The sequence below is a fragment of the Letharia columbiana genome (assembly GCF_014066305.1).
Source record: "Letharia columbiana isolate WasteWater2 chromosome Unknown Sc0000054_s0, whole genome shotgun sequence".
NCBI classification, from domain to species: domain Eukaryota; kingdom Fungi; phylum Ascomycota; class Lecanoromycetes; order Lecanorales; family Parmeliaceae; genus Letharia; species Letharia columbiana.
The window spans coordinates 1-26,774 of record NW_023501099.1 but is presented as its reverse complement, the minus strand read 5'-3'; the positions used below and the strand labels follow the sequence as shown (position 1 = coordinate 26,774).

General features: G+C 48.8%; 10 protein-coding genes across 10 annotated transcripts; 8 read left to right on the top strand and 2 right to left on the bottom strand.

The window, feature by feature from the left end:
- Nucleotides 1-161: 161 nt before the first annotated feature.
- On the top strand, nucleotides 162-1,447 carry HO173_010901 (uncharacterized protein; the record flags this gene model as incomplete). Its single annotated transcript, XM_037312786.1, has 5 exons — nucleotides 162-392; nucleotides 437-553; nucleotides 627-683; nucleotides 747-994; nucleotides 1,093-1,447. The coding sequence occupies 5 exons, from the start codon at nucleotides 162-164 to the stop codon at nucleotides 1,445-1,447; spliced, it is 1,008 nt and encodes a 335-aa protein (XP_037160218.1).
- A 390-nt stretch (nucleotides 1,448-1,837) lies between these two features.
- On the top strand, nucleotides 1,838-2,353 carry HO173_010900 (uncharacterized protein; the record flags this gene model as incomplete). The annotated part of the gene is made up of 1 exon (XM_037312785.1): nucleotides 1,838-2,353. One exon carries the CDS (start codon nucleotides 1,838-1,840, stop codon nucleotides 2,351-2,353), a length of 516 nt encoding a protein of 171 aa, XP_037160217.1.
- Nucleotides 2,354-2,436: 83 nt separating this feature from the next.
- HO173_010899 (uncharacterized protein) lies at nucleotides 2,437-2,955 on the bottom strand (the record flags this gene model as incomplete). Its single annotated transcript, XM_037312784.1, has 1 exon — nucleotides 2,437-2,955. One exon carries the CDS (start codon nucleotides 2,953-2,955, stop codon nucleotides 2,437-2,439), a length of 519 nt encoding a protein of 172 aa, XP_037160216.1.
- A 2,073-nt stretch (nucleotides 2,956-5,028) lies between these two features.
- Nucleotides 5,029-6,960, bottom strand: HO173_010898 (uncharacterized protein; the record flags this gene model as incomplete). Its single annotated transcript, XM_037312783.1, has 3 exons — nucleotides 5,029-6,469; nucleotides 6,523-6,820; nucleotides 6,873-6,960. 3 exons carry the CDS (start codon nucleotides 6,958-6,960, stop codon nucleotides 5,029-5,031), a joined length of 1,827 nt encoding a protein of 608 aa, XP_037160215.1.
- Nucleotides 6,961-7,688: 728 nt separating this feature from the next.
- On the top strand, nucleotides 7,689-8,009 carry HO173_010897 (uncharacterized protein; the record flags this gene model as incomplete). The annotated part of the gene is made up of 1 exon (XM_037312782.1): nucleotides 7,689-8,009. The coding sequence occupies one exon, from the start codon at nucleotides 7,689-7,691 to the stop codon at nucleotides 8,007-8,009; it is 321 nt and encodes a 106-aa protein (XP_037160214.1).
- Nucleotides 8,010-8,575: 566 nt separating this feature from the next.
- On the top strand, nucleotides 8,576-8,998 carry HO173_010896 (uncharacterized protein; the record flags this gene model as incomplete). Its single annotated transcript, XM_037312781.1, has 2 exons — nucleotides 8,576-8,598; nucleotides 8,650-8,998. The coding sequence occupies 2 exons, from the start codon at nucleotides 8,576-8,578 to the stop codon at nucleotides 8,996-8,998; spliced, it is 372 nt and encodes a 123-aa protein (XP_037160213.1).
- A 2,114-nt stretch (nucleotides 8,999-11,112) lies between these two features.
- Nucleotides 11,113-12,694, top strand: HO173_010895 (uncharacterized protein; the record flags this gene model as incomplete). The annotated part of the gene is made up of 2 exons (XM_037312780.1): nucleotides 11,113-11,208; nucleotides 11,501-12,694. The coding sequence occupies 2 exons, from the start codon at nucleotides 11,113-11,115 to the stop codon at nucleotides 12,692-12,694; spliced, it is 1,290 nt and encodes a 429-aa protein (XP_037160212.1).
- A 98-nt stretch (nucleotides 12,695-12,792) lies between these two features.
- On the top strand, nucleotides 12,793-13,755 carry HO173_010894 (uncharacterized protein; the record flags this gene model as incomplete). Its single annotated transcript, XM_037312779.1, has 2 exons — nucleotides 12,793-12,831; nucleotides 13,129-13,755. 2 exons carry the CDS (start codon nucleotides 12,793-12,795, stop codon nucleotides 13,753-13,755), a joined length of 666 nt encoding a protein of 221 aa, XP_037160211.1.
- A 4,104-nt stretch (nucleotides 13,756-17,859) lies between these two features.
- HO173_010893 (uncharacterized protein) lies at nucleotides 17,860-20,541 on the top strand (the record flags this gene model as incomplete). Its single annotated transcript, XM_037312778.1, has 1 exon — nucleotides 17,860-20,541. The coding sequence occupies one exon, from the start codon at nucleotides 17,860-17,862 to the stop codon at nucleotides 20,539-20,541; it is 2,682 nt and encodes an 893-aa protein (XP_037160210.1).
- Nucleotides 20,542-24,124: 3,583 nt separating this feature from the next.
- Nucleotides 24,125-26,236, top strand: HO173_010892 (uncharacterized protein; the record flags this gene model as incomplete). The annotated part of the gene is made up of 4 exons (XM_037312777.1): nucleotides 24,125-24,171; nucleotides 24,228-24,311; nucleotides 24,398-24,829; nucleotides 24,892-26,236. The coding sequence occupies 4 exons, from the start codon at nucleotides 24,125-24,127 to the stop codon at nucleotides 26,234-26,236; spliced, it is 1,908 nt and encodes a 635-aa protein (XP_037160209.1).
- Nucleotides 26,237-26,774: the final 538 nt, after the last annotated feature.

Sequence of the window (26,774 nt, the reverse complement as noted above, 5' to 3'; positions counted from 1 at the left end):
CATCTCTCGTACGCCGCGGACTGTGGAGCGAAACCCGAACGGCGAGTTCGTGCACAGCACGCCGTTGTTATACTGCATACATACATATATCGAAGCCTAAAATCTTGCCTTGCCAGTCACTGCAGACGCTCCACCGCGCAACAATAATCCGGCCCGGCCAAATGTTCAACAGGAGCAGAAGCCTCCACAACGGCTCACCCGACGGCCTCGGCCTCGACGTCCTCTTTCCCCCCGCCGGCACGAGCGACGAAGATGCGATCGTGGACATCGTCTTCGTGCACGGACTGGGTGGGTCGAGGTACGGCACGTGGACGAAAGACGGCGTCCTGTGGGGGCGGACGGTACTCGCGCTGGACTTTCCGACGGCGAGGATCTTGGGCGGGAGTTGGGCCGTGGACTGTGCGGGCGTTCGCCGATGCTGACGTTACGGGTGCAGTGGGGCTACGATACAGATGTCGTTCGGTTCTTCGGGCCGGTGGGACGGTCTAACGTGCAGGATCTGGCGAAAGATCTGGATAGGGATCTTGTGCAGGAGCGGTTTGAGGAGTATCAGGTATGTGGTCAAAGTCTTCTTCTACTACCTATGGCTTTCGCACACGCTATTAAACGCGAGCTGATAAACGCAGATTTCTAGGCCGATAATCTTTGTTTCTCACAGCTTGGGAGGCTTGGTTGTTAAAGATGTGGGTCTTAATAGTCGAGTTGGTGCAGAGGCAAGATTGCTGATCGATGTGGAAAACTCCTAGGCCCTGTTTATGTCATACCGCGAAGGAGTCAAGGAAGCTCGTGAAAGCGTCGATAAGCGCCTTGCTGCAATAAAATCTTCCACAAAGGGTGTGCTATTCGCAGGAACACCTCATCGGGGTGCGGACAAGGCAAAATGGGCAGCCACTGCTACCACTGGCGTGGTTTTTAAAAAAGGATTATTCTGTCGAAATAAGGTTCCCAGCCTCCTACCAGCCACCTGTTGGAACAACCACCTAATTTGTGAGGGGTACAAATACTGGCCCAGGGGAGCTCTGAGATAGAATAATTTATGCAAGCTACACACTACTTATTCTACCATACCTGATATTTTGACACATTCTAAAGAGGCCTCAACACTCTGAAGCGAGGATCCGAGGTTCTCGAAAGACTGCAAGACAGTTTCAGGGATATCCTGGAGCACTTCGGCGTATACACATTCGTCGAAGACGTCGGATATCCGAAAGTTGGCAGGATCGTGGAAAAAGACTCTGCGATCATCGGCTGGCATGAAAAGGAGTACCACATGCATGCAAACCATTACGATATGGTTAAGTTTACCAGCGATAAGGAAAACGACTACAAGAAGGTCAAATTTACTATTCGAGAGATCATAAAGGACCGCATCGAGGGAGGGCGTACAGAAGCAAACGGTATACTCACCGTTGCCGCCCCTGGAGGCGATGCAGTCACCATGGATTGACTGGTTTGGATCCTGGCCGTGATCAGCTGTACCTAACATTCTTCTGACTTTGTAGTATAATCTAATCCTTCAAGTCGCAGCAACAGCCGCCAGTGGCTGAGTGACGTACCGCGGTCGAATTCTCGGCATATCAGCCGTAGTCCACAACAGGGTCTTCTAGCTACCGCTAAGGAGAGTACTCTCGACAATATCTTATCTCGACATGCCAAGCCGGCTAGGCGGGTCTGTGAAAAGTGGAGAGTCTCGGAACAACCATCTGGCAGAGTTGGAGGGCCAGAATTTCTGTAGAGATTTTAGTGCGTCGTCCTTATCCTTCAAAAACAACGCGTGTACCTGCAGATCACACTGTCATATCACACTAACCCATGGTTCCCACAAGTAGCCAAGAGCATGGAGCAAGGCACACGCTTTCTAAAACAGAGAGATAGAAACTTTGAGCAAAACCTCGTCACCGCTCGGACACACTTTGCATTTGCAAGAGGCGTTCTAGGAAGGTCACCAAATCCAGATCCGGCAGGCTTCACACAAGTTTACTATCAACTCATGAACGTCGAAATGGAAATGAGCTATCATCGGGCCATGAGTGCAGAAGATAAGATGTCGCACCTGAAGGCTGCTGAATGCTATGGGGTCGAGGCTTCTTCTTGGGCCCGTAATGGAGGTACTGCGGGATGTGTGACGCAAGTGATGCTCCAACAAGCTGTGTTAAAAGGCAGAAGAGCAGAGGTTGATGTTAGGCTGGATTTGAGTCCTCAGGAGGCCCGCCGGCAGAAGGATGAAGCCATTGCAGCGATCACAGGGGCGCTGCAAGCGCTGCAGTTTTCTAAAAGTTCGAACCTCGCAGAGACTACCGTCTGGGCTATGAATTGGCGAAATCGTTTTGAGCTTTCCAATCAGCGAGTGTAAGCCCAAGGTAGTCTCAAATCGGAGATAATAAAACAGGCGTCAAAAGACTACCATTGTGATCCTTTCTTCTCGCCGCTCTTGCCTCATGTCCAAATTTGCTCTTGCCTTGGGCTCAAACCTGAAGCCGCCATTGCGTTTGATCTGTCAGACGTTCGTGGTGGGAACGACGGCGGCATGGACGCAAACTGATTCGATAAACTCTGTGGCGACACATTGGAAGGGTGACCACAAGGCGCACTTGTCGTTTGATTGAATCCACCACTGTTCACCGACCATGGTGGTCTTGAGTCTACTTGAGATGCAGCTTCTGGGGCTGGAGCTGTCGAGACCCATACGCTACCAACATCGGAGTCGCTCAGATTCAACTCTAGAAGCTGGTTCACTGGCGGCGCATAGCCGGTGTTGGAGGGTAGACCCATGTGCGATGGAACACCGTTGAGGTAATTGAGGCGATCTTGCCGAAAACGGTCTCTTTCCTGCCTAAGTCGCTCCCTCGATCCTCTTGTAAGCCAGAGGTATAGGAGCCAGGACAAAAAACCAATGAGTAGTCCACCGACGACAATCGCAGCTATCACCGCCACTAGGGCTAATCCGCTAAACATTAGACGAACTGCTTGACGATACCATAGACGTGGTCGAACTGCTTAAAAGGCGGTTAAATATAGAGTTCGTAGAACCGGTAGAAATACCAGAAGCTGTGCCAGGCGAATTGCTGAAAGCGGAGTCGGAAGATCTAAGAAGAGATCCACATTCGCGCCGCCTGTATTGCGTGATCCTATGTGGGAAGAACCCAGAAAGTATTCGAGGTTTGTGGTGAACGTGGTACTTGAACCGGCCGCAGTAGATGTAGAGCTTATTTCTATGGCCTCCTCTTCGTCGTGGGTTGTCTCGACGGTCTAAGCTAACTGCGATGAAGCCCAGCCAAAGCCGGATAAGGGCACGGTTTCATTCCAATACCGTGTATCCCATCGTCTGGCGACTTGCGGGTAAAATGTCTTGGCACCCCTTATTAAAAATCTATTTACATGGTATGGCCTCCAAATGCTCCTTCCAACAAGTAATATGATTACATATCGCTATTCCACATAGCTTACAGTCATATATACCTCTTGGGGTCTGCTGAGGCCGTTTTCTTTGGCCCTTATCTGGTATTCTGACGGTATTAATAGATAATTCCAATAGTGGCTTCCTGATCTTTGCAAGTTTCTCCGATTTTCGCCCTGCATTCAAGCAAACTACGCATCGTTTGGCCTTGTCCCACATACGTTCTAGCCCGCCATGATCGCGCATAACTGCGGGGTGTACTCGTGCTGATAGAGAGACTTTGACTGGACTGGGATAGCCGGTAAGTCGCTCGGAGTGTGCAAATAACTGAGTGGCAAGTAGGCTTTGGATCCTTTTCCACGTGATCAAGATCATTTGCCACCTTATTGCGAGGCATGTTTATTGGTTTTTTAGGCTATTTGGCTTTCATCCGATGTCTGGTAGACGCATTGTTTTGGTGGTTCGTAGGGTCAGGCCGGTAGGGCTGAACCCCTGAATTTTACCCCCTGCCAGACGATGGGATAGCAGTAATCAAAACCCACTTGAGAGCTAAGAACTTTTTAGCCAAACTTCTCATAACTGAGCGATGTGGTAGTTACGATTTCAGACGCGATGTATTTGTGGAACAATTATTGTCAAACGCACCGAGGCCAGTCTAGTCTGTCAATGCGGAAAGATATAGTTGATGACATCTGCACAGGAACAGTGAGCCCTTTCAGTCGTATTGAAAGCACACGTATAGCCAGCAATCTCTGGAGACACTGTGCGAGCAAAAGTGGTAGTAGATAACATAGAGACTCGTTGACGGAACGGAATGGCAATCGGAAGGCGACCTTGTGGTGGGGGAACCCGATATATATTTCCCGGGAGCCGATAAATTGATCTCTAGAGACTTCTGTTGGACCTGAGAGCCTATCATGTGACTGGGCCCTAGACCGAGCTTAGACCATGGCGCACTGTCCAGCCAATCCTTCAGGTGGGGCACGGTTCGAGATCTTGGCGCAAGACAGAGAACGGGTCGATGCGACATGGTGGACGAAACAGATTAATCGAAAGGCTTTGGGACCCCCGCGAATCACATCCAAAAGGCGCCCCTGCACTACCCTTGCGGGCTGCGGGAGGCTTACGGGACTGTGTTGCCGGTTGGGGTAAAGTTGGATTCATGGGGCTTGGTTGTTGCCTCTGATTCGATGTGCACGCCATCATAGGTGTCGTATCTTCCCCGGCGTGCATTGGGGCTATCATCAGGAGCTTTGCCGCATTGTTTCAGATGGCGCTCACCATAAGGGTTCTTCTGGTATCCGAATGTGCTGCTCTGGCCTCGCACCCGCAGCGCGAATCTGCAGCCTTGCCTCCTGCTACGCTGAGTAAGGACTTTGTTATCTTCCGAGGTAACTATTTGGCCCGCTGGACAGATGCTTGATACAGTTGTGCAATGCGAGACGTGTACATGGCTAGAGGCGCGCGGGTTTCGACTCCCACTAACTTGAGATTCGGCATGACATGCTAGGTTCAGGTCCGTGGATGAGGCTGTGTGTTTATTTTTTCACCACAACTATCGTATGAAGCTAGAGCAGTTACTCGGTCAATTAGCTTATTCCAACTTCTTGATCTTCTATTTTCATACTTCTTCAAAACAACCATGATATTCCCGCGACCCCAGCCATTATCCCAACGAGATATCTCGACCCAGAGCACTTGACTTTGGCCCCCGCGACACCCAAGAACTGTACCGCCCCCGTACCGTTTGGTCCCGTACCCAGCCCGCCCACTATATAAGGCGCCAATCCCTCCGTACTCGTCCCAACCACAGCTTGCGTCGCGCTCGGCGCTAACGAAACCGTAGTCCCACCTACCGCAACCGTCCCTCCTGGCGCCGTTGTACCACCCACGACGTTCTCGCCACCAGGCGTTAGCGTTTGACTGCCTATGAGATACTGGCCCTGCGCATTGGCTGTTATTGTTTGCGTGCCGATCGTAATCGCTGGCGGTATGGTTGTGGTAGGAGTCGAAGTCGGCAGATTCAGTGTTGTGGTGCTCGAGCCTATAACGAGCACGGGGTGGATCCCTGATGTTTGCAGTATGACGGGCGTAGTGGAGGCGCCAGAGCCGAGGACGAGAGGTGTGTTAGCTGAGAGGATCTGGCCAGCGATTACGTAGTGTGACTGTGAGTCTGTGGTGAGGGTATGCCCATTCACAACAACCGGAGCGGGCTCCGGCGTATTATCAATGGCTTGCGGTGAGACGACAGGTATTGTTGTGACAACTTGTGAACCTTGAGCGTTCGTCGATGTGACGATTACGCCAGGTACTTGGGATGTCGCGACGAGGATGCTACCTTGGGCGTTCGTAGAACTGATGACGACGTTCGCTACGGCATTAACCGCGGCTGCTGGAACGGCGGTGGCGGCTTGGTTGTTGAGGCCCGAGACTGGCACAAGAGCAGCAATATCAGAGTTCTCCTCATGCGGAGAAGGTGGGCTCGGAGCAGGAGTTGGCTTTTCTGCTACGGCAGCTGGTTTCCCAACTCCGAAAGGATTCGCAATGATCTGAGACACTTCCGCCGCTTGGGGCTCAACTTTTGCTGGTGCTTTGCCCGCTGCCGGGCCGGGAGCTTCTTTCGGCGGACTCGCTTTGGGCGCCGGTGTTACGCCAGCCTCGTCACCGGCCTCGGTGGATGTAGATGTTGCGGTGAGATACAACGCCGTGTTCAAAGCGGAGGCTGCAGCAGGCCACGTTCCGTATGGTGAGCAATTCCAAGCTCCCATGTCGGGCATGAGCGGTTTAACCAGAGGCTCATAATCACTGTCGGAGGACCAGACAGCATCCCATGTTGAGCCCCTGGGATCCAATGCTAGGTAGCTTGCGCTTATGTTTTGGATAGTATCCGGTATGGGTGGATGTGACGGAAAGGCAAAGACTGGTGAGTCACTATTGAAGGGGTCGAATTCCCCAGAGACTTGGGCGCACGGGTAATTCAGGCATGTTGCGACCCCAGCAGTTGTTGTGGGAAGAGTGCCACAGAAGGTATAGCTAGACGGGTAATCCGTGTAGAGGATCGATGGGAAGGTTCTACGATAGAAGTCAGTTTCTTGGATGAATACACTACCTTGAATGAGTCTTACAATATCTCGGTTCTGCTGGTGGTACCGAATTGGAGGACAACTGATGTCGTCTTCGTGGTTGAGAGTGGAGTATAATCTTTCAAGTCCACCTCTGTGTTGGTAATTGTCTCGGTTCTCGTGCTATTGTTTTTCTTGTTGACCACATAGACTATCGTCTCTGCCGTTACCGTTGCAGTAATCGTCCTACCCGTCCAGGTAATGGAACCAAGTGGTTCAACGTTTCGCGTGCAGTTCGATGGGCAATCTGTTGTTCTCGCTGCGCTTGGAAAAGTTATCCTTGTTGAGTTTGCAAACGTTGCTGCCTTGATTAATCCTTGCCTACGATGTCCAAAGGTCTGTTCGCGACTTACTCGGATACAGGTGTGCTGTCGCTGCACTGAAAGGTATGATAACAATGAGATTACAAGCAAGAGCAAAAGAGAAAAAGTCGGACAACATCGGGATTTTAGACTTGCAGTAATAACAGTCTGAGCTTTACAGCTTCTACAAGGATACAAGACCGAGGGTTGACAACCACGACGAAGTTGGGAATTAGGGTTACCTTATGAGCACGCGTTAGATGGATCGTCAGAGATTACAACAAGGATCATTAGTCGTCGTGTGCTACCATCGGATGGAGGAGACTGATCGACTTCACCATAGTTTTTGATTGGATCGGGGGTACATTTGTACTATTGCGAGTGAGCACTTGTTTATGGTGCGACCGGGGCAGAAACTTGTTCAGTCCTCCCGGCGCCAACCCTGAGGCTGAGTCTGTCTAGCCCAACTCCCCAACAACAGCATCATGCACGATTTGAGTAGGGACTCTAAAGAGCTGAGAGATGAGGACTCAAGCGGTACACGCGCATCCTTGCCAACACCGTGTGCTTGAAGTTGGAGTCCGATAGGCCAAACCCAGTCCTACTGTTTACATTGAAGTTGAAAATCCCCTCAATATCCAACCCTTGATTTCCGAGCTACTTTTGAAGGCGAAAAATAGATATAGAAATAGAGTACCTAAACCTTTTTGTCTCGAGTTCAGAGGAGAGAAAGATACGAGCGCGTACATGTCGACTGTGAAGAGTGCTCATGACATTGATGGGAATTCTAGCGCAGAACGAACGGGCAAATTTGCAAGATGTAGAACAAAAAGTACAAAAAGTACAAAAAGTACAAAAAGTCTCTTAATGTCGTGTCTAGACAGTCTCGCAGAATGTGAGGTTCTTTTCATAGACCAGGACTTGGAAATCAATAGAGATGAAAGTGAGCGCGAGATTATTGTTGTGGCTACCTATGGCGCCGAGATTGTTTTGGTGGAGCCCGGACCCTTGACCGGAAAGAGCCGGAGAACGGAACTATTCTTAGGCGTGAACCTGATCTGGACGGCTAACAACCGCATCAAAGAGTATCATCTTGAGCTTCCTCAATCGACATATTTGGAGTTGTGGAAGTGGACAAGAACTCAAGATGAATGGATGAGCCCTGCAGATGCACCTCAAATGCCGTGACCGTGGGTCTGCATGCGGAGGAGTTCGGTCGAGGTTCATAACGAGCTAATTATAATCTGTGAAGATCTTGCAATGCGTCGAAAACACCCAATTTTTTGCAAAAGCACAAACTGAAGGTGTGGCCACATGTCCGATACAATGTGATGAGTCCCCAGCCATCTGCGACTTCGACTACGACTCGTGCTGATAGCTCTGTGGATAGAGATCCCGGGATAGAAATTCATATACGATTCGAGGACGATGACGCTAGCAGGGCCAACGTGCTTACGCGCGCAATGGCGCTCGACACTGTACTAGTACGAGGAAAGGACGAATAGAGCACACGCGATGTTCAGACGAAAGAGAAGGAAAAATACGCCGTTTGGGGCGGGTTGAGAGCTATAGTATTCGCATCATGGATCAACATCGTCCTCATATTCGCGGTGCCTGCCGGGTTTGCCGTGAAAAACACGGGTCAAAGTCCTGTCATCACCTTTGCTGTCAGATTCGTCGCTATCATACCTCTAGGCCAGGTACTTGACGCGGTTACGGAAGAGCTAGTGTTAAGGAGAGGAGGCCATGAAAGAATGCTGAATGTGAGTACCCTGGGGTATGTACAGTCCACGATCGTGAGGATGCATGCTAAATACACGGTTTGAAGTAATGCTGCCCAGCTGGTCATCCTCATCATCGCTCTGATCAAACATCAAATAGCGATTGTGCAAACCTCCATAATCAGCGCGGTCATCTCCAACAGTGTGCTTATGGTGGGCATTGGATTCTTATTCGGAGGCATGAATCCGATCGAGCATTGCTTCAACCCATTCTTCGTCAGCGATTCTTTGGTCGCATTCAGCGTCGCAGCACTCCTATTACTCACCGCCATGGAGACTTTCGCACGCTCGGCAACAGCCAGGATGTCATCGCAAAATTCTCCCGAGGGGAAGCCAAACTCCTACTGCTGTCTTATCTCTGCCTCTGCTTTCCCTGCTACAAAACGCATTCGTTAATATTCAGCGCACAGCATCTGAGGGTAGAGCTACGGAGAGTTAAAGCCCACTATGGCGACGCAGAGAAAGGCATAGCACAAATCGGCGCGATGATGGCAGCGTCCGCAGGAGGTGCGACTGGAGAGAACGTGCTTATAAGACGTGCTCAAGAGAACCCTCTACCAAAGATATCGCAGCCAGCTCTGGCGTCCACACTCATTATTATCACAGTCTGCCTGGGATTCAATACCACCTTCGCCGTGGACAGTATTGATGGGCTTACCCCAAAGACAGTCTTAACGCAAGACTTTATTCGTCTTATCCTCTTACCGTTACTAGACTACAACTCTCACTCCTTATCCTCGCCGCTAAGGATTAGATACCAACTAGCTTTGCCATTACATTAACAGCAGCATACAATTACTGCTAGGGATCCTGCCGCTTGCTGTTATTATCTGCTGGATTCGACACGATGATAAGATGACTCTACTCTTTGATAGATTCCAGGTCGTCAGCCTTGCCATCTCAAATTTGGTCTTGAAGTATATGAGATGTACAGGGAAGTCCAATTGGTAGCCTCTTAGTGTTCTTGTTTGCGCTCGTCCGGACTGACACCAAGTTAGGCTCGATGGAGTTGTTTTGATCGCTCTGTACGCTATCATCGCTCTTAATGCATAGTGCACATCTAATCCAGTGCTGGGCCGCGGCTGAAAGCTCAGAGTCACGCCGAGAAAATTCACACCGTGCGAAGCTCACCCACGCCCAGTACGTTACTTGGGTCCCACTATTACGACATAACAACCTAGATGGCAAGTGCAGAAGGCGAACTAGCCGTGACGAAGATCAAGAGCGACAGGGCTTTTAGGTCTCCAGCCACGCGCTCTTTGGAACCCTGATGGCGTCTACTCTGTGTCACCTTACGAGAGGCCCGAAAGCTGACGTAGTGGACGTAACAAGTATCAGAAGCTTCAGGTTCATTGTGACGGGGGGATTTTGGACCCTTGTGATGGCCAATGATATGCTGACTAGAAGTCATATAAGCGCCCAGTGTCCAGTTCGGCGTCTGGTGGGCTGAGATTGCGCGGCCGATGTATTCGATCCATTCGACTGCAATGCTGGTCAGCCTTCCTACTGTGCAATTGATTTGTTGGGTATATACAGAGGCCTCCTATGAGCAGAGGAATTATGATTCAAGTTCGTGTCCGTACGATTTGTTAGAGGTGGACCATGGTGGTGGAGAGGAATAGGATCGTAAATATTGTGGCTGCGGCCACGGACAGGGTAGTACTTGAATACTTGTGTGTCGGGGCCTGTTGGGACCATTGACCGTGATGTTCGCCATAGCGATAGAGATTGTCTTAAGTCAAGGAGTAAGAGATTGCTCTGACTGATGGAACGAGTGTACTAAAGCGTTGCGGAGTGAAAGTGTCTTACTGTAGAGGGCAGGTGGATTGTAAGGAGCAGCCTGGTGAAGAAGAAGGTTGCCTCGGTGAGTGAAAGTACTTAGATATATCTGGAGGAGCGATCGGGTTAGCATCTCTCGTACACCATACTCGAAGGAGATTATGGTTTCGGCTCTCAACCCTCCCCAAGGTTGAGCGAATTGTATGTTCATCTATTTTTGGCTATTATTGCTATGCAGTACTAGGTAGTCATGCACGGTAACCTCTTCTCCTTATTCTCATAATGTTGTCAGGACAGGTCGAAACGAAGGCCCGCAAGGGCCCGAACTGATGTTCTTCCCTACTTCTCCTTTCCCGAATGACACAACAAACACTTTTCCACTCCAATTCCCCGTACACCCATCTCATATCTACTTACCGCCCACCAATGGACTACCTACTCGAGCGGTCAGATTACTTGAGACGTTCCAGTCTATCTCCCCGAGAACAACATCCGCGTCAATTGGTCGTCTGACGCGCGTATCATGACTTGACGTCCGATTGCTCGGATAATTCGCTCGTGATGCCATCGCGGCGTCTACATAATAAGACTCGACATGGCTGCGCCTGGTGCAAAGCGAGATGAGTGAAGGTACGTCGCTGTATTTCATAGACTGCTCTCGTCTCTGCATTGTTGCATCTGAATGTCTTTCAACTCAGGACAAAGGCTGGTAAGAGGATGGATCAAAAGTCATGAACTGGGGTACTCTTGGCACGCCACTGTTTTCGAGTCTCGTTGTTCAACCGGCAATCAAATATTCGGAGAACACTTGCGATCTGAAGGGCTGGGTATTTATATTTTCACTTCGACTTTGGGCTTCATCCCTCACAAGGACTTTGCTAATGAAGAATGATTTACTACAATTTGAGCGTTCGATAGCACAGAGAAACCGTTGATTTGAACTTGTCAATGTTTGAGGGTTCGATGCCTCTTTGACTGTTCCCTTTTTGGATACTCCGCCTGTCCGCAAAAGAGGAGTTTTTGGAGTTTCTCTCTGTTCATGACTTTTGGTCCCATCTCTTGCTAAAGCCAACTGACTATTGATATGCGTTCGATCTTCGACTGATTGGTTTCGTCTAGTGCGACGAGAAGCTGCCCGCCTGTGGTAAATGTGTGCGCCTACATTTGCGATGTAGGTTTCTTGACTCAAAGCCCGTTAACACGCCGTCTGAACTTGGCTCTATATCAGCCTCAGCTCCGAGCGACGATGTAGTTTTTCCTCATCCTATTGAGTCAGTCCTTACGTCCTCGCGCCCGTCACCGGGCCCGTCTTTGACCAGTTTCTGTGCTCCGTTTGGTGGGATCAATGGCCAAATTACTCCGAAGCCCGTATCTGTTCCCGGCCTCCTTGACCTGGAACTGTTGCATCACTATACGACTAGTACGTGCTTCCCTCTATCCAGTATACCATCGAATCGGCAGATCTGGCAAATCGCCGTTCCAAGAGAAGCCAAGTCCCACGGATGTCTTTTGCACGCTTTGCTTGCCATATCAACGGTGAACCTCTGGTATGTTAATCCTACAAAGCGCCACCTGTACGAGAGAGCAGCGCTCCACCATTGGAATCTTGCCCTCGCAACGTCAATACCCGCTCTCAACGAGGTCACCCGACACAACTGTCGAGCACAATTTGCAATGTCCGGCATAGTTTCAGTGCTATCTTTCGTATCACCCCACAGTGGGAAATTTGGAATGCCCTCCGACCCGGTGAATGACATATTGAGTGTCTTTACACTCATACGTGGTGTGACGACCGTCGTTCAAAGCGCCCAAGAATGGATCGCGCAGGGGAGTTTGGGAGCACTCATCGATTGCGGTTGGAACCCTACGACATCCCCGCTCTCCGAAGACGCGAGTGTTGCTTTTGAAAAGCTGTTCGACACGAATGAGAAAGAGACGCTTGATCCAAGCACCAGAGACATTTACCGGTCAACGATTCAAAGCCTTAAAAAGATCTTTGACATACACACGGTCGTAAGGGACCAACCCGGCCTCGTGTTCACTTGGCTGGTCGTGGTTCAAGCGTCGTATATCACCCAGCTAGAAAAGAAAAAGCCTATGGCGGTGACGATTCTCGCTCACTACGCCGTCCTTCTTCATACCAGCAACGGGCAGTGGTGGTTAGAAGGTCGAGGCGCTCATCTGGTCGAATTCATACGTCAAATTCTCCCACCTGAATGGCTTCCAGCGATACTGTGGCCAAGAAAGGCTGTCAAAATGGGCTGGAAGTGGAATGCCGAACTAGACCCCGCTGCATCTGGGCACGCGCGATAGATGTGATCGAGCGTGGAAGGTGCGAAGTCTGAGAAGCCGAGAAGTAAATTCGAGGCTTTACTAGGTGATTGGTACGAGGGATTCAAGAGACTCGGCACATGACGACAAAGCCGCTACCACCGCGAATAGTATTACAGGTTGGGAAGTTGTTATCCTGGAGTGCCTAAACCGGTCCAGGCGTGTACCATGAACTTGAGACATTGTGCTGACATCCCTGAGCAACTGTCTTTGTTGAACCGGGGACCTTTCTCCTTAATAGTGTCACTTTCTCACTGGCCACAAAGACAAAGGGCTTTTTTCCGCTGCTTTGTGTTTCGCTGACACTGTCATTGTCTTCTTCGTGCTACATGTCTCCCTTATGCTTAAACAACCTCACCAACCATCTTCAGCCGCTCACAGAGGCACTCCCTCCCACTGACAACCAATCGCGCCAGACTGCACTCACAATCTCCACCACTACCACAATCACAATCGCAGCGACCATGCCCGCCTTCCACGATACATGGCTCTCGCCAAACATCAGCATCCCCCCAATCTCTACCGGAGCCGATCACAATCACCACGACCGGTCGACTTCAGGTTTGCAAATCTGCCGCCTCTGCAGCGACGGCTTCCACACCGAGAACAACCTCTCACACACTCGGGCTCGATCCCCATGCGCCGACCTTTCCTGCACCGGCTGCACGTGGCTGTGGCGCAACGGCGACTCCGCCTGTCGCAGATGCGTCGCGCGCTTCCCTTGCCCGTTTCGGGCTCCGGCGTCGGGGTCGGCAGGGGTTGATGGTCTGCCGAGCTTAAGCTACCGCGTCCTGGTGCCGGATGAAGGTTATGAGGGCGGCGATGAACGGGGCATCATTGCCAAGGTTGGAAACTTTCCATCTGCCGGCTCAACAAATTTGGCTAAGAAGGTCGACAGGCGCTTCGCGGCCGGGACGATTGAGGGCCATGACGCGGATTCCTTATCCGTACATCGCAAGCGACGCCTCGCTATAACAGCGATCTCGACACGACGGGTAGCAAAGCGGGGCCGATGGAGGCTGCGGAAAGGACGGAGTCCTTGAGTCAACGAGCGGAGAAGATTGGAAAGATGGCGTCTAGGGGGGATGTAGCAGGATAGGGCTTTCGGCAAAGCGGAGGCTCCAGGATCCGAGAGAAGCTGAGGGCGGAGCGATGCAGCAGCGGTAGTAGGAGGAGGAGCACGGTGTCGAATGAAGCGGCAGATAGGGTGCTTTGGGTCGCAAGTGATTTCGATTGTCGGCGGAAGATTTGTGTGTAGTATGCGGGTCTGGTGAGGGCGTGGGGAGAGAGGAATTCCGTTCACTGGACCGGTTCGTGCGATTGAGATGAGCGTATGTAGTAGATATGAATCAATCTGGTCACATCCCAATACCGCATTCGCGATCTCTCCCCCCCCTTATTTCTTTCTTCCACTCTCTTTTCAATTCCATTATCTACCTAGGTATTACCCTCTCAACACCGTACGCACCCCCGCCCCACCTCCCAGCGCTCAGACTTTCTTCCCCTTCCCCTTCTTTTCCGAGTTGAATATATATCGCACGAGTATCTTCTGTTCGTTCGTTTGTTCGTTCGTTCGTTCGTTCGTTCGTTCGTTCGTCCGTTCGTTCGTTCGTATATACGTACATACGTTACGTTCCTATAAGCGTCCAAGCCAACCCATCGCGGCCGTTTGCCGCAAGCCCGGCGATTGAACATGCGCGCCTCTGTTTTGCCCTTGCGTCGCCTGTCGTTCGTCCGGGATCGGTCGTGTCTATATACATATATACATTAGTATATATAACAGAATAAGGTAGGGCTGAGCTTGGAAACCTTGAATTTATATATGTAGCCAATTATTAATTTAGATTCGCTACGCTCTTTGATTAGACCGGCTGAGTTAGCCTAATAATCCTTCCGCGCTTCTCTTATCAAAAATTTATATATAGAAGTTTTACACTTTAAAGTACTTAGCTTGCGATATATATAGTTACTTTATAATTTCTCAAATTATAAAGCTCGCTTTACGCTTTCTAACGCTATAAAAATTATAAAGTTTAACTTACTATTAATGAATTAAATAAATATTCAAATATAATAGTTATAGTAGTCACATTAGACGTATCCAGAATCGAATAATAATTCTTTCACCTATTTATTATTCTTTTACTATTCTATTAATTCTATTAATTCTATTAATTTCATTAATATAAATATAATCGTCTTCGATATCTCTCGCCTAAAGGTTACTTAACGTTTTAGATATATATACCCCTTTTATCCGCCTCTTAGAGCTAGGCCACCCCTCGATAAATTCGCTATTATTAATAATTGAGGCCGTAAGCGAGCTTAATAGCTATCTACTATTACTTATAAACGCGTTAAAAGATTTTTAAAAAGAGTCTAAATGAATATATCCTCTTCTATATACTCCTCTTAAGTCAGCGATAAATAAATTAAACTAATATTTAAATATTGTAGTTATATTAAACGCGTTCAATTTAGATATATATATTCCTTTTACTTATCTCTTAGAGCTCTTATTAATACCCTTAAGCCACCCCTTAACAAATTTGCTATTATTAATAATCGAGGCCGTAAGCGAGTCTAATAGATATCTACTACTACTTATAAACGCGTTAATATCTTCGCACTTAATTAAATAAGAGGAGGATATATAATAGGCGAATACGAAGAATATTATAAAGATAGTTATTAGCAGTAATAATATAATAGACCTACTCTTTATAATCTTATATTAATCTATTTAGCTAGTATAAGAGAAGTTAATATAGTAGATAAATACGGAGAATACTACGAAGAAACTAAGCGGTAATAAAATTATTATCATTAAAAATACGACTTAGCTCTCTAAGATTCTACGTTATATACTCTCTACGATTTTATATTAAATTATTACTTAATAAGCGAAGAATACTATTATAATTTAGTCTATTATCTCTACTATATTAAGAAATAAGAGGAGAAATTATAATAGATAAATACGAAGAATACTACGAAGAATACTACGGAGAATACTACGGAGAATACTACGAAGAATACTACGAAGAAATAAAGTAATAATAAGGCTTCTAACATTAAGAATACGGCTTAGCTCTTTAAGATCTCACGTTATATACTCTCTACGGTTTTATATTAAATTATTATTTAGTAAGTAAAGAATATTACTATAACTTAGCTTATTATCCTTACTATATTAAAAAGTAAAAGAAGAAATTATAATAAATAAATGCGGAGAATACTATAGAGAATATTATGAAGAATACTGCGAAGAATACTATAGAGAATACTACGGAGAAACTAAGTAGTAATAAGGCTACTATCGTTAAGAATACGGCTTAGCTCTTTAAGATCTTATATTATATTAGTTATTTACTTAATTAGCTACTTAGCTAGCTACTTAATTTAATACTCTATAAGAGAAGAAGTAAAAAAAGAAATTATAATAGATAAATGCGGAGAATACTACGGAGAAATTAAGCGATAATAAGATTATTATTATTAAAAACATAGCTTAGCTCTTCAAGATCCCACGTTATATACTCTTCACGGTTTTATATTAAATTATTACTTAATAAGCGGAGAATACTACTATAACTTAATTTATTATCTCTATTAAATTAAGAAGTAAGAGAAGAAACTATAATAACGTTATAAGAGAAGAATCTACTATAATAATTATAGTTAATTAAGCCTCTATAGAAGAAATATCGAACGATATATATTTAAATAAATTGAAATTATCCGATATCTTACTCTAATAGCTATTTTATTATTCGAAAGATTTTACTGCGATAGGAGATAATATGGGATTCATATCACTAATTAGTATGTTATCTTCATTTTTTTCCGATATTTCGATACTTCTTGCTATAAGAATATGGCCTTTCTCTATTTTAATCCTTTATACTCGATATACCTTTCTAATTAGACCTTAGCGCGCCTCTCTCTATATATATATATCTATATACTATATAGATTAAATTAATTTTATAGTGGTGGAAGTAGGTTAAAAACGCATAGTAAGCGATTAGAGTTCGATTTGACTTAGGGCTAGGGCTAAAATTCCATTTAACTTAGAAAAATCCAACTCCATTTGACTTAGAAAAATGAAAAATCCAACTCCATGAATTTAATTCATGGGCCTTTACTTGTACATACATATATACATACGGGATGCAAGGATCTTGATCCTGGTGTGGGAACAACCGCGTACGACGTAATGTGGGTGCTGTAATCCCTGGATCTCGCGGTGCTTGGTAGATGGTCGGCTATTCGCCTACGGCATAGGGCGTTTGTATGTACCTAGACACTGAGGTGGGGCTTTGCGTCGTTACTACGGATCGGGGTGGGGAGGTGGGGAAGAGTTGGGGGGGGGGGTGCGGAGAAGGAGATGGGAATGGGAATGGGAATGGTTGGTTGTGTGGTTGGGGATGCTCTTCTTTCCTTTGTTCTTTCTCGCGACGCTTATGGTCGGCGGTTGATCGAGACACGAGCCCGAGTGCCGTGGCGAAGAGTTGATGTGGGTAGATGTGTATCTATAGTGGGAGAAATTGGTAGAACTGGTCCGCTAACTCCGTTCTGTTGCTCTCCTGATTGGTCGCTTGGTAGGTTGGTGAGACGGTAGGCGGTAAGATGGTCGATGGGCATGCAATACTTGATATCGTGATCGGCTCACTTTGTGACGCGATGATGCACTCGTAGGTACTAGTACGGAGAAGGGCTCCTGCAAGTCATATGAGATCGAGACAGATCCGGGCACTCGTACGTAATACTGATACAGTCCATCCGCCTAAGCGACGCTCTGCATGCATGTGCCAGAGACGCATCCAACGTACGGTGCTCGGTGCGCATTGCGGCTAATGCCAGTCTGGAGCCTCTATTGTGCATAATGCACTTGACGCTTGGACGTATGACGGGTTCCTGCAGGCCACGGCGATCCGAGCCTTCTTGGACGTTGTTTTAGGCGCTCTTGCGGAAATGAATAATAGGATCAAAGTGGCCTCCTACCCTGTGATGACTACTCTGTCGCGACCGACGATCTCCTTTTCTTGGACAGAAAGATCAAGTCCGTATTTTCTTTTTTTCTTTCGATTAACTTGGACGAGGATAGCAAGAGGCGAAAACGGTTGCGATTGTTTGTGGAAGACATGTCGCTTTTTCCCAGTAGCAAAGATGGATCCAGCGATGGTGATGTTTCGCACATCTCAACAACCAGCCCGTGTGCCGGAGGTGACTGCTGCAGCGAGCAACAAAGACAAGACGAGGGGACGTGCCATACCGGCATCATCGAGAAGCCGTTGGATTCACACCACGTTACCGGCCATGAATCAAATAGACCCATCCGCGCAGCTCACAGATCAGGGACACTGCGGAAATATGTGCTTGACGATGTCGAAGAAGGTTCCGCGTACACGGAGCACGTGATCCTCAAGTTCCAAGGATCCAACTGTCCAGGCTGCACAAGCAAGATTTCCAAAGCGTTCGAGTCATTGCCGGCGGTGCACAATCTGCAAATGAACACTATCCTTCTGCAGGCGGAATTCGACCTCGATCTCGCCAAGTCTTCGGTTCGCGATGTCATCGATTCCGTGAAAAGTGCAAGCGGGCGTGCCTGCCAGAGGACCGGAGATGGGTGGCAGGAGCTGGATGTTGTGGTATCGGGCATTTGCGGGGCCTTTGGAGCAGATGCTATGCTGCCTGTTGGGGTCAAGGATGTGACGCAAGTGAATAGACATACCTTTTCTATAAAGTATGACGCAGAAATTATAGGTGCCCGACAGCTTCTGAAGGCCTTGAACACAGATTTGGATGGTCCGGTCAGCTTAGCTCTTCCAAAATCTCATGATGAGGTACCCACAGAAATTCGAGCAACAGCTTTCACCACGGCCTTGTCCTGGATCTTCACTATCCCAATACTGGTCCTCGCATGGGCGCCGCTCCCAAAGCACGTGATTGCATACGGGGCAGTGTGCCTTGCATTAGCGACTGTCGTTCAGGTCGTCGTTGCCGGGCCCTTCTATCCGAGAGCTCTTCGAAGCTTGATCGTGAACCGAGTTGTCGATCTCGATTTGTTGGTCGTCTTGAGCACGTCTATTACGTATGGATTCTCCGTAGCGTCTTTCATATGCGAGGTAAAGGGCACTCGTCTTGTGTCCGGCATCTACTTCGAAACCAGCGCCCTGCTAATAACCTTCATAATGATGGGACGATTGATGAGTGACTTCGCTTGCCATAGAGCGTTCAGAATCGGCTCTATAAAATCATTGCAGACACGGTCCGCTCTTCTCGTCGATATCTCCGACTCCTCTATTGACAAGGAATTGGATGTTGATGTCCGTCTGCTGCAACTTGGCGATACGTTCAGAGTAAAGCCTAGCTGTCCCGTTGCGACGGACGGTACAATTGTCTCTGGAGTATCCGAATTCGACGAATCCGTGCTGACTGGAGAGGCAAGTTTGGTGGAAAAAACGGCTGGTTCGTCCGTCATCGCAGGGTCCGTCAATCTTGGTGATGCTGTCCTGGTCCGGGTCACTCGACTACCGGGAAGCAATACAATTGACGAGATTGCGGGGATGGTTGAGGAGGTGACACATTCAAAGACCAAAGCTCAGCACACGGCCGATGAGGTTGCGAGGTGGATAGTGCCGGCCAGTGCGACGCTTGCCATGTTGACTCTAGTTGTTTGGTTCGCGGTAGGTATAACAATACAAGAAGAGTCAGCCGGTTCGGCCATCTTGAAGGCCATACCCTATGCCATCTCGGTACTTGTCGTGTGCTGTCCATGCGCCGTGGCCTTCGCTGTGCCCATGGTCCTCGTCATTGCGAGTGGGGTTGGAGCAAAGCATGGTGTGGTCTTCAGATCGGCGGAAGTGATGAGGGCGGCTAGAGGCGTGACCCATGTTGTATTTGATAAGACAGGCACTCTGACGCAAGGTTGCTTATCGGTAGTGAGCGATGAATATTGCTCCGAGACTCAAAACTTGGGGGCTGCTATCGTGGTCGCTCTGACGAACCAGTCAGATCATCCAGTATCGTTGGCGGTGTCCAAGCACCTCAAAGCCGCAGGCGTTGAGCCTGCTACTGTCACTCATGTCACACCAGTAGTCGGTAAAGGCATTGAAGGTACGTATGACGGACGTATTGTGCGCATTGGGAATGCTCGATGGCTGGGGGTAGAAGACCAATTGCCTGTACGGTCCCTTCTCTCCCAAAATCTCACAGTCTTGTGTGCTACTCAAGGAGATCGGCTTATCGCCGTTTTCGGACTGGAAGCTACTCTCCGCGAGGAAGCGAGTACTGTCGTTGCTAGCTTGGTCGAGCGAGGCATAGCCGTGTCAATCATAAGCGGCGATGAGATTGGTGCAGTGCAGAAGGTGGCCCTCAAGCTGGGGATTTCTCATGAAGTTATCAGGGCCAAGTGTACGCCCCGAGAGAAGCAGCAGTACGTCAAGGAGCTCATGCAAGCTGACAATAACACCGTTCTTTTCTGTGGCGACGGAGTCAATGACGCGGCCGCTCTTTCTCAGGCCAGTGTTGGCGTGCATATGAAAAGTGGTCCCGGCACTGCGTGGATCGCAGGGGACGCTGTCCTCATCCGACCTTCTCTGTTGGGGATTCTCGTGCTTATAGACCTCTCCCGAGACTCTTGTCGCCAGATGGTCTTCAACTTCACTTGGGCCGCAGTCTATAATGTCGTTGCCATTTTATTTGCTGCTGGCGCCTTTATCCATGTCCGTTTGTCTCCTCAGTATGCTGGGCTTGGAGAGGCTGTGAGTGTTTTACCCGTGATACTCGTCCCGCTACAGCTGCGATGGAGGAAATATCTGTAGTCTATGGCGTTCGATGGATCGCATACACGCCAATGGTGAAGCTGTAGTCTTCATCTACACGCTCTGGATGGAAAACGTAGCAAAAGCAATCAAATAAGGCAGGCAATAGTACAGGATTGACGGATTGAAATCAGATAAGCCGTGCTAAAGCAACCTTGCCGCATAGCGAGTCGTTACCGCGAGGACTTCTGCACCACCGACGTGGACTGCGAAAGCATGGTTGGTTATGTAGGGGAAGAGGTGTTTCGAGAGATCAGTCAGCCCCCGTGCTAAAGCTGAGGCTCTCAAAGAAATGCGTTGCCAGGGACGCGCATGTATCCTCGAAGAGCCTCGTGAATGATGAAAGGACAGGATCGATCAGGTGTTCGCTGGGTGGTTAGCCTACGCCCTACGCCCTTGAAGGCCCATCAAGTCACGTTCCGCATATTCGTGTCTGGATCTTAGACCAACAGAGGTAGCCCGGGTTTATTTCGTGGCTCAAATTGATGCAAGCGAGGTTCCAGAAGGCGGCTAGAACCCCCAGATACGTGGATGGCGCCCTTTTAGGCTTACCGGGTGGGAATAACAGCACATGGTTGGGTCTCACGCATAGATATTCCCTGGTGTCGAATGATGGCTGCATAAAATACCTACTCGTATTGTGATCACCGTTACTGTGTTATTACACCCTATCAGGTCGTCGCAGCGAGTTGAAAGTACACGAGCGGTCGCTAGGTGGCCAGCGTGGCTAGAGTAATGTTTGCCGAGGAGGATACCTACTTTATTTCTTACTGGCGTCTGGCGCGTTCCGTTGCTGTTATTCAGGTCAGCACTGTCGCAATCGATCCTTAAATGAGATGGCGTTAGGTCCTAGATGGCGTTGGTAACTTGATTGAAGTGAAGAAAGCCAGGTGTTAGATTAATTAGGCACTGCGGTTTCATCGCATAGTGAAACCGCCACGCGAGTCAGAGTACGTGGAGAATTGCCGGAAAGTTTAGATTATCGTTAATGTAAAAAGCCTTTCCTGCCCAATGCCTTGTTCCACGCATCTTGTACTCGTATGGGAACACGCTACACTACTCGTATAATCCAGAAGTGAGTTCTTTGATAGAGTGAGGACACCAATAGATTAACCGATATTCGGCTAAGTGGAAGGATTTATTGGTGTCCTCGCTCTATCAAAGAACTCACTTCTGGATTGTACGAGTACTAGGACTAGATGTGCATAGGATGACCGTACATTCATCAGCGCGATGATGTTTTCTTTTCTTTCTCTTTTTCTCTATTTCCAGTCACAGGCTAAAGTCTCGAATGGTCAATAGGGGGTTTCAGACTAGGGAATCTACATCCTGCACACACTGAATTAGCTGTCTTAAGGCTCTAATTTAGCGGTAAACTCTATACATTTTAGAGCCGTCAGACAGCCAATTCAGTGTCTACATTGAATTGCTAATGCAAGCTCTCGAGGGTATCTAGACATGCTAAGAGACGTATATACACTAAATTACGCTAATGGATCCTGCGATTTAGGAGGTCTTTTAAAGGTTACCCTGTCGTTACTACCCCGTCTATCAGCTATAGACCAGACCACTTAAATTAGGATCTCCAGACCATCGCCTCCCAGGCCTCCCAGGCCACCCAGGCCACCGATCGCGTCAAAGGCCTTTCACTTGGTAGCCCCGTAGACAAAAGCCCCAGAGGCAATTTGAAGCTCCGCAATGAGCGGGCATTTAGGAGTCTTCGGGGGAGTGAACCCCGGAGCACAGGGCATGTTGTCCTTAAAATCGTAGATCTTCAATCGGGGAAGAGTCCCCGGGATATTGCGATTTTTGCACTGTCTTCGGAGCTCGAGGACGAGCCCCCCTAGAGGGGGAGGCATTATTAGCAGTAGCCCCCACGGGGGCCCTATTTGAGTCCAAATAGGGGTGTCTAGCTGTCAAGCGCAAACACCCCCGGGACCAAGCTTTTTTTAGCTGAGTTGCTAACAATTGTATGGCTGCGTGGCTAGCAAATGGAGGCATTTATCAAAGTCACTATTCTGCGGAGAAGGCTATGCTTACTAAGGCCTCATAGCTATATGGATCTATTGAAAATCAGGTGGGGTCCTCACGCGAATATACAGGGAAAACAGCTAATGCAGTGTATACACGGTGGAGTCAAATTGTGGTTGACTCCCTAGTCTGAAACCCCCTAATGTAGAAGGAGTGAACTGGTGGCGGGTAGAAGCAAGGACCCCTAATTTTTACTTTATTCCCTGCACGCTTCTGTACTTTACCCTTTTCTATCATTGACTTTACCCTTCCCCAGACTTTCTCCTCAGATTTCACGCTCAGTCTCAGGGCCTCGACCTACAGTATGGGCACTTACCTTATTCTCGCTAGTCGCTAGGGGATTTTGGAGCCGCTCTTTGGCCCGTGCGCCAACCGCCAGCCACTTCTACCACTTTACCCAGTTGCCACTTGGCAGTTGGGATACGAGATTTGTTGTGTTGTGTTGTGTTGTTTCGCACGGAAACGGTTTTCATTAAGACACATGACAGACATTATGACAGAACATGTGAGACAATGGTCGCTTGCGGTCAACGTTCAAGTAAGGACGACAATGCTACAGTCCCCAAGGTAGTCATGTGCTTCGGATACGCCGAGGTTGAGAGATGCGGAGAAGGCTGAGGAACAGTGACGGCTAATAAGGTATTCGGCTGGGCAAGGCTAGGCTATACAAGTGGATCTGATAAAATCACATGATTGTTCACGCCTTTCAAAAGAGATCCACTCAAACAATGCTCCGTGCCACATGGCTCGTGAACAGTGTTCGCTGGGACCCAATAAAACTGTGGGGATTGGAGAAGAGAGCTGGAGTGAAGTCTCACAACTTCCCCTCTTTTACCGGATCTGTTCGTTCCAGGCGTCGATTGAGTGAGGACTGCATGTAGGAATATCGGTAGCATGCAGGTCGCACCCCTCTTGCCTTTCCCAGTGAAGATCCACTTGCGAGCTGCGTCCTGCATCTCTTGGCATGCAGGCAGACGGGCCAGGAGAATACCTACCTACCTTCAGGCGTCTTGCTTGACGGTGGGTACAAGTTTATATTGCAACGGTGCAATTCTCTCAACGGGACGTGTTCGAGACAGGCAAAAATAAACTCTGACTTCCCCAGAAAAAAGGGTTCAAAAGGACCTTCGTCGGCGAATTTGCCGGCACAATCGCCAACAGTTGCTCTAACCAATTGTCGACAAGCTTATGCAACCACCCTTTAATAATCCTGGGCGAAAAGTGCCTAATGCTTGCAAGATCAACATTAGCCTTTGACCCTGTCACTCCTTCTGCGCGATTAGAACATTGGGTGTGGTGAATGGCAAGGTTGTCTTGTAAAATGGCTATGGCGATAATGGGCTCAAGCATTCCAGAAGTCACCCGGCGTAACGACCCGTTTGCATACATATCTAACTCAGCCCCCCGACCTTTCCCCGTCGTTTTCTTTCTTCACTCCAGTCCATCGGCACTAAGGTCATCTCCATCTTCGTTCCTTCCTCCCTTCCTCTTCCTTCCTCACAATTTTTGTCGTCTCTGAAGTCAATCGTACCGGCTTGATCGTCATTACACCATGGCGGAGTACAACGAGAAGGGCGACTTGGCGCACCTCGACCAAAGGTAAATTCACCCCAATGATCCCAGGATGAGGCTATCAAACGCTGACTTGATAGTAGCCCTGATCAATATGAAGAAAAAAATGTCGGTGGACACGGCTCTCGTCAACACTCCGTGAGCTTGAATCGCAACGTTACTGCTAGGTTAGTTTCCTTCCCCGCTTTCAAAACAACCCACCCCCACCCACCTCCTCCCCAAATTGAACTCAGCCTGATCTTCAATCACACAGAATTCAGAACCCTCTGGCTGGCATTCCTCGAGATACTCTGTTTTACAATGTCGAGCAATTTGCCCAAGAGGCGGGCATGCAAGACATGATCCCTCTCTTGAAGAAAGGTGCTTTAGTGGCACAGGATCCCCCCGCTTTCGAGCAAATTCCCGAGTTGGACGACGTCGAACGCGACGCGCTTCGCAACGAAGTCCTTCACAAATGGCGCCAACCGGGCGCGCTTTACTTTACCGTCATCCTTTGCTCTATTGGTGCCGCTGTACAGGGTTGGGATCAGACTGGTTCGAACGGCGCCAACCTGTCGTGGCCCGTCGACTTCAATGTTCCCAATACCGTCCCCGCGACTGGCGCTGTATCTGGTGTCGATTACGCTAGAAATTCCTGGATTGTCGGTGTTGTAAATTCGGGTCCCTACATTGGCTCTGCTTTCATGTAAGCATACATTCTACAGGCGTGGTGGAGTGATGTTTTCACAAGCTGATTCGGAATTCTAGCGGCTGCTGGGCCTCTGACCCTCTCAATGCCTTCTTCGGTCGTCGTGGAACCATCTTCTTCGCTGCCATCTTCTGCTTCCTTTCCGTGATCGGCTCCGCTTTCACGCAAACATGGCCTCAACTCTTCGTCACTCGTCTCCTCCTCGGTGTCGGTATGGGTGCCAAGGCTTCGACAGTCCCAATCTACGCTGCGGAGAACTGTCCAGCGGCGATTCGAGGTGGATTGGTCATGAGTTGGCAAATGTGGACCGCTTTCGGTATCTTCCTCGGCTTCTGCGCCAATTTGGCAGTCTACAACGTCGGGGCCATCGCATGGCGTCTACAGTTGGGATCTGCCATGCTTCCCGCACTTCCTCTACTCGTCGGTGTATACTTCTGCCCAGAGTCACCTCGATGGTACATCAAGAAGGGCCGCTACTCCAACGCTTTCCGATCGCTCTGCCGTCTCCGAAACACTCCTCTCCAGGCGGCTCGTGATCTTTACTACATCCACGCTCAAATTCAAGAGGAGGCTGATATCATCGGCAAGAGCAACTACATCACCCGCTTCATCGAACTCTTCACAATTCCCCGCGTCAGACGTGCAACTGGCGCATCCTTCACCGTCATGTTGGCTCAACAGATGTGCGGTATCAACATTATCGCTTTCTACTCATCGACTGTCTTCGTGAACGCTGGTGCCGACAACCTGACTGCCCTACTCGCCTCCTTCGGATTCGGTCTCGTCAACTTCGTCTTTGCTTGGCCCGCTGTCTGGACCATTGATACCTGGGGTCGCCGCGCTCTCCTTCTTTTCACCTTCCCAAACATGGCGTGGACTTTGCTTGCGGCCGGACTGTGCTTCATCATCCCAGAACAAGAACGAGCCCATCTTGGCCTCATCGCCTTCTTCATCTTCCTCTTCGCCGCCTTCTACTCCCCAGGTGAAGGTCCCGTGCCATTCACATACTCCGCTGAGGTCTTTCCACTCTCTCACCGTGAAGTCGGCATGTCCTGGGCTGTCGCTACTTGCCTCTTCTGGGCCGCCGTCCTCTCCATCTCATTCCCACGTATCCTCCAGGTGTTCCACCCCGTCGGCGCTTTCGCCTTCTACGCCGGCCTCAATCTTACCGCTTTGGTCCTTATCTTCCTATTCGTACCAGAGACAAAGCAGCGCACGCTTGAAGAATTAGATTACGTCTTCGCCGTGCCCACTCGGGTCCACGCCAAGTACCAGATCACCAAAGCTTTGCCATGGTGGTTCAAGCGTTACATTCTCATGAAGAAGGGCGCCAGACTAGAGCCTCTGTACCACTTTGACGGTGCCGTTGCTGCTGACCAGAAGATTGCTGTTGCGGCGCACTAGATATCTATTTGACATTGACGCGGATTAACTTCTCATGAGCGTATCGCCTCCGGGGCCGTGCACTCGTGTGATTCTTGTGATACCTCGGGTTGAGATGAGCAGAGGTCTCTCGAGGTCTCTCGATCACGCATAGATTCGATGTATTTATCTGCAGCATCCATCGGTTGTATCAAATCAATCAGTAAACCTGATTAGCCTCACTTTGTTGCCCAGCTTGCAGTGACAATCTTGATCATGACTAAAAAATGCGTTTGGGAATGTTCTGTAGTTCTGGTCATATATGTCGCTATGACTGACATTTCCACCGCCCCAAAGGATTGCAACGTCTTTGAAATGCGAGATGGCTAATGATTTGAGCGGAATAGGAGGCTGCTCGTAGGATTCTGTAGACGTAATCGGCTGGCTGGGCCTGTCTAAACTACATGTAGGTAGATAGAGTAAATCCAACCCCACCTGAAGATAAGTAACATCTTTCAATTGCGCAAACCACGGCCAGTCTACCAGTGATGATGCCTTCAAACCTCCAATCATAGTCAAT